Source organism: Trichechus manatus, unplaced genomic scaffold (assembly GCF_000243295.1).
Source record: "Trichechus manatus latirostris isolate Lorelei unplaced genomic scaffold, TriManLat1.0 scaffold00209, whole genome shotgun sequence".
NCBI lineage: Eukaryota > Metazoa > Chordata > Mammalia > Sirenia > Trichechidae > Trichechus > Trichechus manatus.
Genome location: NW_004444145.1, coordinates 3,216,478 through 3,228,449, shown reverse-complemented (window position 1 = coordinate 3,228,449; position 11,972 = coordinate 3,216,478). Strand labels below are relative to the sequence as shown.

General features: G+C 39.0%; 1 protein-coding gene across 6 annotated transcripts in view; it reads right to left on the bottom strand.

Moving 5' to 3' along the window:
• Positions 1 to 11,972, bottom strand: part of SCN8A (sodium voltage-gated channel alpha subunit 8) — a 228,317-nt gene that overhangs the window by 103,979 nt on the left and 112,366 nt on the right. For 3 of the 6 annotated variants that reach the window (XM_004388346.1, XM_004388347.1, XM_023742419.1), the window contains 4 exons: positions 7,129 to 7,247; positions 5,138 to 5,227; positions 4,225 to 4,353; positions 2,393 to 2,484 (listed from right to left, as the gene is read on the bottom strand). In XM_004388346.1, coding sequence (XP_004388403.1) covers positions 2,393 to 2,484; positions 4,225 to 4,353; positions 5,138 to 5,227; positions 7,129 to 7,247 — 430 coding nt within the window. Of the gene's footprint in view, positions 1 to 2,145; positions 2,238 to 2,392; positions 2,485 to 4,224; positions 4,354 to 5,137; positions 5,228 to 7,128; positions 7,248 to 11,972 lie in introns of all 6 variants that reach the window. The other 3 variants (XM_004388345.2, XM_023742420.1, XM_023742418.1) reach the window with 1 other exon arrangement.

The following is an 11,972-nucleotide window of genomic DNA, read 5'->3' as shown; positions in this document are numbered from 1 at the left end:
TTGCCGTCAAGTCGATTCCAACTCATAGTGACCCTGTAGGATAGAGTAGAACTGCCCCATAGGGTTTCTAAGGCGTGGCTCATGGATTTGAACTGCTGATCCTTTGGTTAGCAGCTGTAACTCTTAACCACTGGGCCATGAGGGCTCCATACGTATATACAGTACCAGAGTATTAAGATAAATAAAATGATATCAGTCACAAGTTATACTGGAGAAATGTTGTGGTCAAAAGTTAGCCATATAGCAGAGGTAGAAGCTATGAGCTAGACCAGAGATAGCATCTGCTGCCCTAGTTAGACAACAGAATGCAGCTTTCCAATTTAATGCTGGGAGGAGAAGTTTTGAGATCACAAGAACACAAGGAGACAGATGCCTTGCAGAGTACACTGGGGGAAGTGAGCAGAAAACTTGGGATCATATTTAAAAGGGGCCAGAGGAGGAGAGACAGACCAAAGGAAAAATGGAAGTGAAGATCTGGCACTCTAGATGCCTTGAAAAATAAGGCAGGTCTTGCCTAAGCATTAGGCCACCACCAATGAGCTGCATGAGGCTCCAGGAGAATGAACTGGGCTTTCTGTCAAATGAATTTAAAATGGCCGGGAACTAAACCTTGATATGTCAGGGTTGTCGTTTTTTTGCCAAGAAGGATATACTCCATCTGATATCCAGTCCCTAGTTGATAAGGAGTAAGCTAGCATTGCTAAAAATAAACAAATTTATCTTTAGTATACTCCAGGCACTAATTTACTGGCCCACTCCATGGCCCAAATGTGTAAATGGGAAAACTGAGGTATACCTTTCCTGTGGTTCTCGGTAAACCACACTCCAAGTCTGTTCTCTCCAGGATTCTACCTTTGTGCTTCCCTCTCTCCTGTATCTGATATTTAGATAATGTTGAAAAGGAAAAAGAGAAATATTTCTGAGTCAGCCACAAGGGGAAAAGCCACCAGATGCCAGGAATAGGATGTCTCTGTTCTTCATGTTCCCATTTCTACAAAACTGCTATAGAAAGGCTGGTCTCTAGGGAGTCTTCCTTGAAAATTCCTGAACGTGACTGAAATCCAACCACTAACAGCACAGTCTTCGCCTCTGCCAAATTATTGCCAGTATATTTTAGGCTTGGAAGACTAACTAAAACATCTTTCATTCCAGATTTCAAGATTGGTCTTTAGAAACATAGTATTACCTAGTTGCAAGGGTTTAAATTAAATTAAGTGATCTTAATCATGGATGGACTTCAGGGGGTTCTGTAAACTTTCATTCAATTCTCAAAGAGATCCATAACCTTCAAAAGGTTAAGACTAGCTCGACTAGGCCCAAAAGGCAGGGGGGGAAGGCAGAAATTTTAAAGAGATTGTCAACGACCTCTCAATCCACCCACTGATTCCTTTTCCTTTTTCAAGTTTTGGTACTTTTTATTTGCCCATACCTTTTGATGTTTCACTATACATTAAATTGCGTCTTATCTTACCTTTGATTTTTTAACAGCACCTGCATAAGTTTTCATTGAGATTTAGGTTTGACAGTGATGCCTGAGTATACATACAGCAGGTGTATACTGCTTCTTATTCTAGTGAAACAGCAGCAGAACGTGATAGACAGTGATTATTAAAGTTCACTAACTCCAAGGCTCTTGAATTTATCTGTAATACCGGACTAGTTAATTGGGTCAGTCTCTTCTGTGACTGAATAATTCCACAAATACAGTAACAGTAAAAGCACAATTCTCTGAATGACATCCCATCAGCAAACCATGCGATAGGAAGCCTAGAAATCACAAGCAATGGAGGGATGGCGTGTGTTTAAATTACTGTAATTCCATGAGGCAAGGAAGCAAATGACTTCTATTCAAAGAGACAGCTAGCTCTGTGACAATTTTTTCAGATATTGTAAGGTCCAAGTGATTCTTAAGCACGTGCTTTTTTAAAAGCATGGATGGAATGAGTGCTGCATGCCTGGCGAGCACTGTCAGAGAATGCTGCCTAAGGACCAAAGGGCCGTTCCAGAGACCCTCTCCCAGAAAAAACATGCGGGATGCAAGGCCATATCAACAGTGCTGATGCTGGCTTAGAATGTGGTGGATAAAATGAATGGAGGGGAAAGAGGAGATGAGGCAAAGTCAGTCTCGTGTTTAAATTTTCTCACCTGGAATTACAGAGATAGTTTTCAAAGCTCGGAGAACCCTGAATGTTCTCAGCGCTGAGACATTGCCCAGGTCCACAAACTCTGTCACATATCTGTAGTAAGGGAGGTCACACACAGACACAAATGACAAACACAGACACAAACACAAACACCAAAGGAAAAAACAAAACCACAACAAAACAAAAAGTACAATACGTCACATCAGGGCCCTAACCCAACACCTAACACCAACCCCGGGCCATCTTACCTGGGATTACCGAAATAGTTTTCAAAGCCCTCAGTACCCTGAAAGTGCGTAGAGCTGAAACATTGCCTAGGTTTACAAACTCTGTTATATACCTGCAGAATCAAACCAAAGTTAACTTGTAATGGTACCACTGGGCGAGGGTTTGGGAATGGGGGAAAGAAAGGGTCTTACATACAAGCTACGGTTTCATTTTTTTCCTAGAAAAAGAAAAGTTTCAAAATATAAATATTTAAAGAACACCTTTTTTTTTTTTTGGACGAGGAGAACTTGAGAGTATATTTGAAAGAAGTTATGCAACCAGGAGTTCCCTGGGGTTTATCTCTTAATCAGCATAGTGATAATGCTGATCTCCATCAGAGTGGCTTTATTCTCAGCCCATTTATTTATTTAGTAAAAAAGAAGGCCAGGAGGTGTCAAAGGGTTATATACCCAAGTTTTGTGAATGATTTCTTAGAAAAGGAAGAGAAACTTCTGAAGCAGGAGCCCCACAAAAATAAATCTACGTTAAAGTAGTTCCCTTGTTGAAAATGGCAAAAATGCCTAAATGTTTGTATATCCAAATGACTTGTCCAAGAATTGTATGCATTATCTTTGCAGTCATGCCCACAGGTGAAGTTTTAGCCTATGGCATACAAAAGATAGGCTCAGGAAAATCCAGATCATGGCATCAAAGCAAATATCATGTTAAACGCCCATTTTATCACCAGCTCTGTGCCTAGCAAGGACACTTATATTTTAAATGAACACCAATGTGTATTCATAATACTTGGATGACAGAAACTGCCTTAAAAGAAAGTCAACATTCCAGTTTCAAATATTCAGTGTGTATTATTCATTCACATTTTACTAGTTGGAACACATCTTTCTACCAGATGCCTGGACCCATATATACACAAACGCACCCTCTCTCTTACACATCTGTGTGCACACACACAGACACACACCAAACCTATACACCACCCCTAGTCCCTGCCAAACCACAAAATTCTTTCCCAATCTGGAAAGAAAAATAAGAAAGCCTCCCATAAGCTGTTTTATCATCAACTGTTTCTCAGAGAGATACATTCTCATTGCTGAAACAACACAATTTACTGAGAGCAGCAAGCATACCAATATGGAGTTATACTGGTCTCTAGCAATAGTTTTAAGTTCTGGCCAGTAATTCTTTAGTTTGGATACCGTGGCTAATGTTTTGACTCTAGAATATGTTCTGAAGTCTGCAACACCTGGGCAGTCTCATTAAATTTCATGTGACATAACATATCCAGGAAATTCATTTTTCAGCTTAAGATTTGCATCTAAGAAATTCCAAGTCTCCACAGAGGCCCCTTAGTGATGGGCATGCAAATCTCAGTTAGTGTTATAACCAAAAAACAAACTCTTCACTGTCAAGTCAATTCTGACTCATAGCGACCCTATAGGACAGAGCAGAACTGCCCCATAGGGTTTCCAAGGAGCAGCTGGTGGATTCAAACTGCCGACCTTTTGGTTAGCAGCCAAGCTCTTAAACACTGCGCCACCAGGGCTCCAGTTAAGGTTATAACGGGGCAGAAAATATGAGGGCGTGTCGATAGGAAATCACCTCCTACTTTCTCTCCCAGCTGTAAACCCTCTGCTTACCTTCTCCCACAGAAACACACTGTCATTGCCTGTACCATAAGGGGCCGTCACCAGCAAGAACCATAGGCATAAGCCCGTTGGGCCTTACATGGTTCTCTGTTAATTCCTCATACAAACTCACACTTACAAACACTGTCATACAAACAGCCCCAGAAACACAACCACACACATAACCACACCCAGAACACCAATAAAATAAGCAGAGAACTTACGCCATCATGATGACGCTGAAATCTAACCAGTTCCATGGATCCCGTAAAAAGGTAAAGCCATCTATGCAGAAACCTCTTGCAATAATTTTCACTAGTGATTCAAATGTATAAATCCCTGTGAACGTGTACCTGTCAAAGGAATGGACAGCTTGAGGTAATTTCTGAACAGACAGAAACTTTAAATGAACCTTTTAAGATCATACTTGCCTGAAGTGTGGCTTCTACTAACAGAGACAAAAAGGAAAGGACACAGGCCAATGCAACAGAAAATGAGGAGGAGAAAGGAATGATCTGAATGAAACTTACTGAAATGCACAAACCAAGGACTTTGGAATGTTGTACAGGCTTCTGAAGGATGTAGCAAGGGTGTAACTCCATAGTGCCATGCACGCTCATTTTCAATGAGGTGTAGGCCCCAGAACTATATTTAACCTTCAAAAACCCAAACCCTTTGCCGTGGAGTAGATTCCAACTCATAGCGACCCTATAGGACTAAGTATAGCTGCCCCATAGAGTTTCCAAAAGAGCGGCTGGTGGATTCGAACTGCTGACCTTTTGGTCAGCAGCCAAGCTCTTAACCACTGCATCACTGGGACTCCAAAGAAGGGACACCTAACGTTGGAGAAGAACACAGTATCACCAGAAACTGAGGATACAAGATGGTGATGGGGTAGCAAGTCAAAGGCACCAGCTAGCACAGGGAAGGACAGCAGTGAACGGTAGTAAGTTCCAGAGCATCTTTCTGGAGTTGACTTCCAAGACTACTCAATACATTCCACCTATATTCTCACCCCTCTCTGTAAAGTAAAGAGTGGGCAATAACTGAATTTTTTCCTTGATGGATAAAATGTGGCAAATGAAGATCCAGAGACTAAAAATTTAAAACAGACAAATAAATAAATGAGCTACTTACTCCACATTCTTCGACCAGTCAGGAGGGTTACTAAAAGTCATGAATACACAGTTGGTCAAAATAGTGCACATAATGATCATGCTAAATACTGTAGAGAAGAGTCAAGGGAAAAACAGACAAAATTTGGCCTTCTCCCCCACCCACCAAAAGCAGACACATTTCCCATTGGGTATCATGAGGTGTAAATCAATATCCTGAAAGGAGGCAAAGCACAAGAGGACAATAAGGCAAGGTGGCAATGAGAACTATGGTCACTATTATCAGTGCAGAACTCTGCTGCATGTATCCATGCTTGACCAGAGAACTGTGGATGGATGGAGCAGGAGAGCCATTCTTCCTCTTTCAAAAGGGCTGTCACTGTTCCACTCCTTTTGGATAAACCATTTCCCCCTTACCACTTATCATCCTGACTGTAGAATAAGCCTTTAAATACCTTTGCACATACTAGCCAGAAATCTATCAGTCCACTAGACTCTCTCTATATTGTTCACTACTCATTTAATGTAAGTTAATTATCTTACATAACTAGTTATTTGAAAATTTACATGTCATTAATGGTCTACTTTCCCCCCTAATCCTTCTGAAGGCTGTACTACCCTTGGGGTCAACTCAACAGCCAGTATGTGTTGAATTGGTCTAGTTTAGGAAACCTGTTGTGGCATGTCAGGTATGGATTTCAAGGACATCTGATCTCCATACCCCTAAGAATTAGGTGATGAGGCAGATCTGATTATCCTAAAAGTGCCCAGGAATGGTTATGGATAGCAAACCAGTTTATTACCGTTTCACTTCCATGCAGTATCTTTCTCAGCCCTTTCTGTTCCCATCTAATGAAAAAATTAAATGGTTTTAGGTCAGCATGAGTTACTCAGACTCAAAGTGTCACTTTAACAAGCTTGGGAGCCATATCTCATTTATTGCTAACTTATTCTCTCTTACTAATGGCATTCACCATCTTCACTCCACTAGTGGAGTGGAGTTCTAAAATGAGAAAATATCTTTTACAGCTGGATTTTTCTCTACTGCAGCTGGATTTTTCTTCCGGGAATAATAACATGCTATTTGGAACCAGAAGAAAAAAAAAAAAAACACTCCATCTTCTCATCCAACAGAAAGGAAAGAAATCCATGGTGAATTATTTATTTCCTTATAAACCATCAGATTTCAGAATCATGTTGCTTGTAAACCACAGATTTCAGAATGAGGCTGTTAAATTCTTAAGAGTTGATAAAAATGTGGTAAAAGCTTAGTAAATCAATTTACCAAGTTGCAACTGGTGGTTTTCTCATCCTACTTGGGGCATATGATACCCTTTGAAGCATGGGACTAGATACTGTCAAATTAAACACCAGCCATGAAAGTTTAAAGTTACTATGTAAAGTTGCTAAAACTATCACATAATTTTTCATCTGTTATATGCTCTCCTATATTAATAAGATGGAAAAAGTCAGGCCATATGAATTAATTGACATTTTCTGTTTAAGGGGAGTAAATACCAGAAAAAATTCTTATCCATCTGAACATCTGTACCAAGGAAGCCATTCAGTCTGAGAAAGTATCTCAGCACTCGAGAAATCAAAAAAATTCAAGGTAGGTCTCTAATTCATGCATTCAACTACTTGTAACTCAAGGAATGGCTTTAAAAAATTCTAATATTGGATCTTAATGCATTAAAACTCTGAATAATCTGGCATGGGATGAAATTACTAAAATCTGAGCACTTAAAAAATAAGACTTCAATAAATGGCTACCATCTTAATTTGTCCCTTTTACTGATACCAACACAACTCCAAGACGCCAACGATATCATCCTATGAAACAGAATTTTCTGAAGTTCAGCTTGAAATCTGGCAGTACTTCACTCTGACTCGTGGGACAGACAACTACATGGTTGGTAAAAAACTTATACAATTAAGTTGTCATAATTTAAGCAATGCATACAAGCAACCATGCAATTGCTGTGCTCATTCCACATTTGTAGGAAAGGATATGAATGTATCAAAATTTTAATAGCTATTCTTCTTATCAGGTTAAAAGGACTTAAAATGTACAAGGCAGGCGTGGCACTAAATCTGAAGAGGGTCTTCCCTCTGTTTAATACTACAAAGGTCTGTGGAAAAAGAAAAAGAGAGAAATTATTAAAGCATGGATATTAATCACCACATGAAACAACATTTTTCTAAGCAAGAAATAAATTAACTCAAATGTACTTATAATATTTACTTCCCAATTTGGTTTCTAAGGCAAGAAACCTTAAGACAATATATTTTCGTCTCCCTCACACCCCTCTCTACGCCCTAGATTATATTACGAAGAGCTGGCACTATCTTAGCAATTTTACATACATATATGTGATCCAACAGAATGCAAAAATTATCGAACAATATCATTAATATCACACACAAGTAAAATTTTTGCTGATGATCATTCAAAAGTGGTTGTAGCAGTACATCGACAGGGAACTGCCAGAAGTTCAGGCCAGATTCAGAAGAGGATGGGGAACCAGGAATATAATTGCTGATGACAGATGGATCCTGGCTGAAAGCAGAGAATACCAGAAAGATGTTTACCTGTGTTTTACTGACTATGCAAAGACATTCGATTGTGTGGATCATAACAAGTTATGGATGACATTGTAAAGAATGGGAGTTCCAGAGCATTTAATTGTGCTCATCAGGAACCTGTATATACACCAAGAAGCAGTCATTTGAACAGAACAAGTGGATACTGTTTGGTTTAAAATTAGGGAAGGTGTGCATCAGGGTTGTATCCTTTCACCAAATTTATTCAATCTGCATTCTGAGCAAATAATCTGAGAAGCTGACTGTATCAAGAAGAACAGTGCATCAGGATTGGAGGAAGACTCATTAACAACCTGCGTTATGCAGATGACACAACCTTGCTTGCTGAAAGCAAAGAGAACTTGAGGCACTTACTGATGAAGATCAAAGACGACAGCCTTCAGTACGGATTAAATCTCAACATAAAGAAAACAAAAATCCTCACAACTGGAACAATAAGCAACATCATGATAAACAGAGAAAACACTGACATTGTCAAGGATTTCATTTTACTTGGATCCACAATCAATGCCCATGGAAGCAACAGTCAAAAAATCAAACCATGTATTGCATTAGGCAAATCTGCTGCAAAAGACCTCTTTAAAGTGTTAAAAAGCAAACATGTCACTTTGAGGACTAAGGTGCACCTGACCTAAGCTATGGTATTTTCAATCGCCTGGTGGTGTAGTGGTCAAGTTCTATAGCTGCTAACTAAAAGGTCGGCAGTTCAAATCCACCAGGCGCTCCTTGGAAACTCCATGGGACAGTTCTACTCTGTTCTATAGGGTAGCTATGGGTCGGAATGGATTCGACAGCAATGGGTTTGGTTTTTTTGGCACATATGCATGCGAAAGCTGGACAATGAATAATGAAGACCGAAAAATCGATGCCTTTGAATTATGGTGTTGGCAAAGAATATTGAATATACCATGGACTGCCAGAAGAATGAACAAATCTGTCTTGGAAGAAGTATAGCCGGAATCCTCCTGAGAAGCGAGGATAGTGAGACTTTGTCATCTTTGGACATGTTATCAGGAGGGACCAGTCCCTGGAGAAGGACATCATGCTTGGTAAAGTAGAAGGTCAGAAAAAAAGAGGAAGACCCTCAATGAGATGGGCTGACATATGGCTGCAACAATGGGCTCAAGCATAGCAACGATAGTGAGGATGTCGCAGGACTCGGCAGTGTTTTGTTCTATTGTACAAAAGGGTCACTATGAGTCAGAACCAACTTGATGGCCCCTAACAACAAAATCTTAGTAGTTTTACAGGATAAACTTGCTTCTTTCAGAACAAGCCATTTGAATTATACCTAAACTATCTATGTCAGCTCTGGACAAGATACTGAAGTTCCTTAATTTAGGATTCACTCACTCAACACGTTTACTGAGTGCCAACTATATGTCAGATCTGTTTTAGGTGCTTAGGAAATATCAGTGAACAAGAGAGTCAAAGATTCCTACCCTGGAGAGCTTATACTCTAATGGGGAAGACAGATAATAAATAAACAAAAACCATAAGTAAGCAAATACATAGAACTGACATATAGAAGGTGATAAGTGCTACGGAAAAAGGAAAAAGATCAGGGGATGGGGATCAACAGCGTCAGGTCGGGGGATGGGAGATGAGTCAGTTTTAAAGAAGATGGTCAGGTTAAGCCTTATTTAGAAGAGAGATCTGAGCAGACTTGAAGGAAATGAGAATTATTCATTCTACCAATATTTAGTAACTACCTTCCAAGTCTGCTTTATCTGCCATTTTAAAAGTCATCATTATTAGTCTTGCCAAAAAGCAATCATGTTTTCCAGCATGAGTCTTCCTGTACAGCCACACTAATTCATGTCTCCAAAACAGGTTCTAGTAATTTATAACTTTGGCCTTTGCTCATATTGCTCATCCCACCCAGAATACTTTTTCTTGTTTCATGAATTCAATTCAATCAAGGTATCTTTGAGGATCTATTTTGTGCCAAGTATTGTGTAAAGATAGGAGCCCTAGTGGCACAGTAGTTAAAGCACATAGCTAGCTGCTAACCGAAAGGTCAGTGGTTCAAACCTGATAGCTGCTCCTCAGAAGAGAGACGTGGCAGTCTGCTTCCGTAAAGATTAATAGCCTTGGAAACCCTATGGGGGCAGTTCTACGATGTCCTATAGGGTTGCTGTGAGTGGAAATCTACTTAACGGCAGAGGTTTGGTTTTTTTATTGTGAAGCTCCAGGGACACAACATCAGCTAAAACTGCACTTTTACATACATATATGTGAACTAGTAATTATGATGCAGGGTAATAAATACGAAGTTCAAGAATAAAAATATGTATAACATGAGAGGCCGCAGAAGACAGATTTTTTTCTCTTGAATGAGGGCATGAAAGGGAGGAGAGTGAATTGGGAGGTATTCACAAAAGAAAGGGGAAACAGCAGGCAGTGAAGCCGGAGAGAGAGGCAAGAGCCTACTAAATTGTGAGTTCCTTGGGAGACAAGGGCAATGGCAAATACATAGCCCCAGCATCTCACTGGGTGGGCAAAAGAGGAAATGGCCTATAGTCCCACTAGTCATTTTAAGTAGGCTTTTTTTTTTTTTTTAAGTAATAAAACCAACAGATGCTCATTAAAAAGAAAAAAAAAAAAGAACAGAGACTTTAAATTCCATCCCATTACTCAAATATAACCTTTCCTGCCAGTTTCATGGATATCCTTCCAGAATTTATCTGTCTAAATACAAGCATATAGATATATGCCTTTAAAACACACACACTCATACTCAAAAGGGATTATAAAATAAATACTCTTCTGAACCTTGCATTAAAAAAATGAACCCCCACAAGGAAAAGCCCAGTACCAGATGGCTTAATTGATGAATTCTACCAAATGTTTAAAGAAGAATTAACATCAATCCTTCACAAATTCTTCCAAAAAATAGAAGAGGGATAACTTCCCAACTCATTCTATGAGGCCAGTATTACCCTAATACCAAAACCAAAGACATCACACACACACACACACACACACACACACACACATATATATATACACACACAAACTATAGACCAATATCTCTTATGAAAATACTAGATAACTGAATCTAGCGGCATATGAAAAGGATTATACACTATGACCAGGTGGGATTTACCCCAGGAATGTAAAGGTTGGTTCAACATTTTAAAAAATCAACAGTGTAATACACTGTATTAATAGAGTCAAAACCACATTATCATCTCAATAGACACAGACAAAGCAAATTCAATACCCTTTCATGATTAAAAACATTTAACAAACTAGGAGTAGAAGGGGACATCCTCAACTTCATAAAGATAATCTATGAGAACCCTACACCTAACATCATACTTAATGGTGAAAGATTGAAAGCTTTCCCCCTAAGATGAGGCAAAAGACAAGATGTCCATTCTCATCACTTCTAATCAACACTGTACTGGAGGTTTTAGCCAGGGCAGTTAGGCAATAAATGAAATATCAGGCATCCAGATTGGGAAGGAGTAAGTAAAACTGTTTGTAGATGACATAATCTTGTATGTAGAAAATCCTAATGACTACATACACACACACACAACTATTAGAGTGAATAAACAAGTTCAGCAAGGTCACAAGATATAAGATCAATACAAAACTAAGTTGTATTTCTATTTACTAGCAATGAACAATTAAATTAAGAAAACAATTCCATTTAAAATAGGATTAAACAGAGTAAAATACTTAGGAATGAATTTAACAAAAGAAGTGTAAGACTAGTACACTGAAAACTACATTGTTGAAAGAAATGAAAGAACACCTAAAGACATACCATGTTCATGGATTGGAAGACTTAATATTGTTGAGATAGCAAGACTCCCCCAAACTGATCCTATAGATTCAATACAATTTCTACCAAAATTTCTACTACCATTTTGCCAAATTGATAAGCTGATCCTAAAATTCATATGGAAATGCAAGGGACCCAGAACAGTCAAAACAATCTTGAAAAAGAGAACAATTTTGGAGGACACACATTTCCTGATTTTGAAACTCACTATAAAGCTTCAGTAATCAAGACTGTGTGGTACTATCATAAGGATAGACTTATGAATCAATGGAATAGACCTGAGAGTCCAGAAGTAAATTCATGTATCTATGGTCAATTGATTTTTGACAAGAGTGTCAAGCCAATCCAAAAGGGAAAGAATAGTCTCATCAACAGTGGTACTGGGACAACTGGGTCTCCATGTGCCAGAGAATGAAGCTGAATCCCCTACTCACACTATATATAAAAACGAACTCAA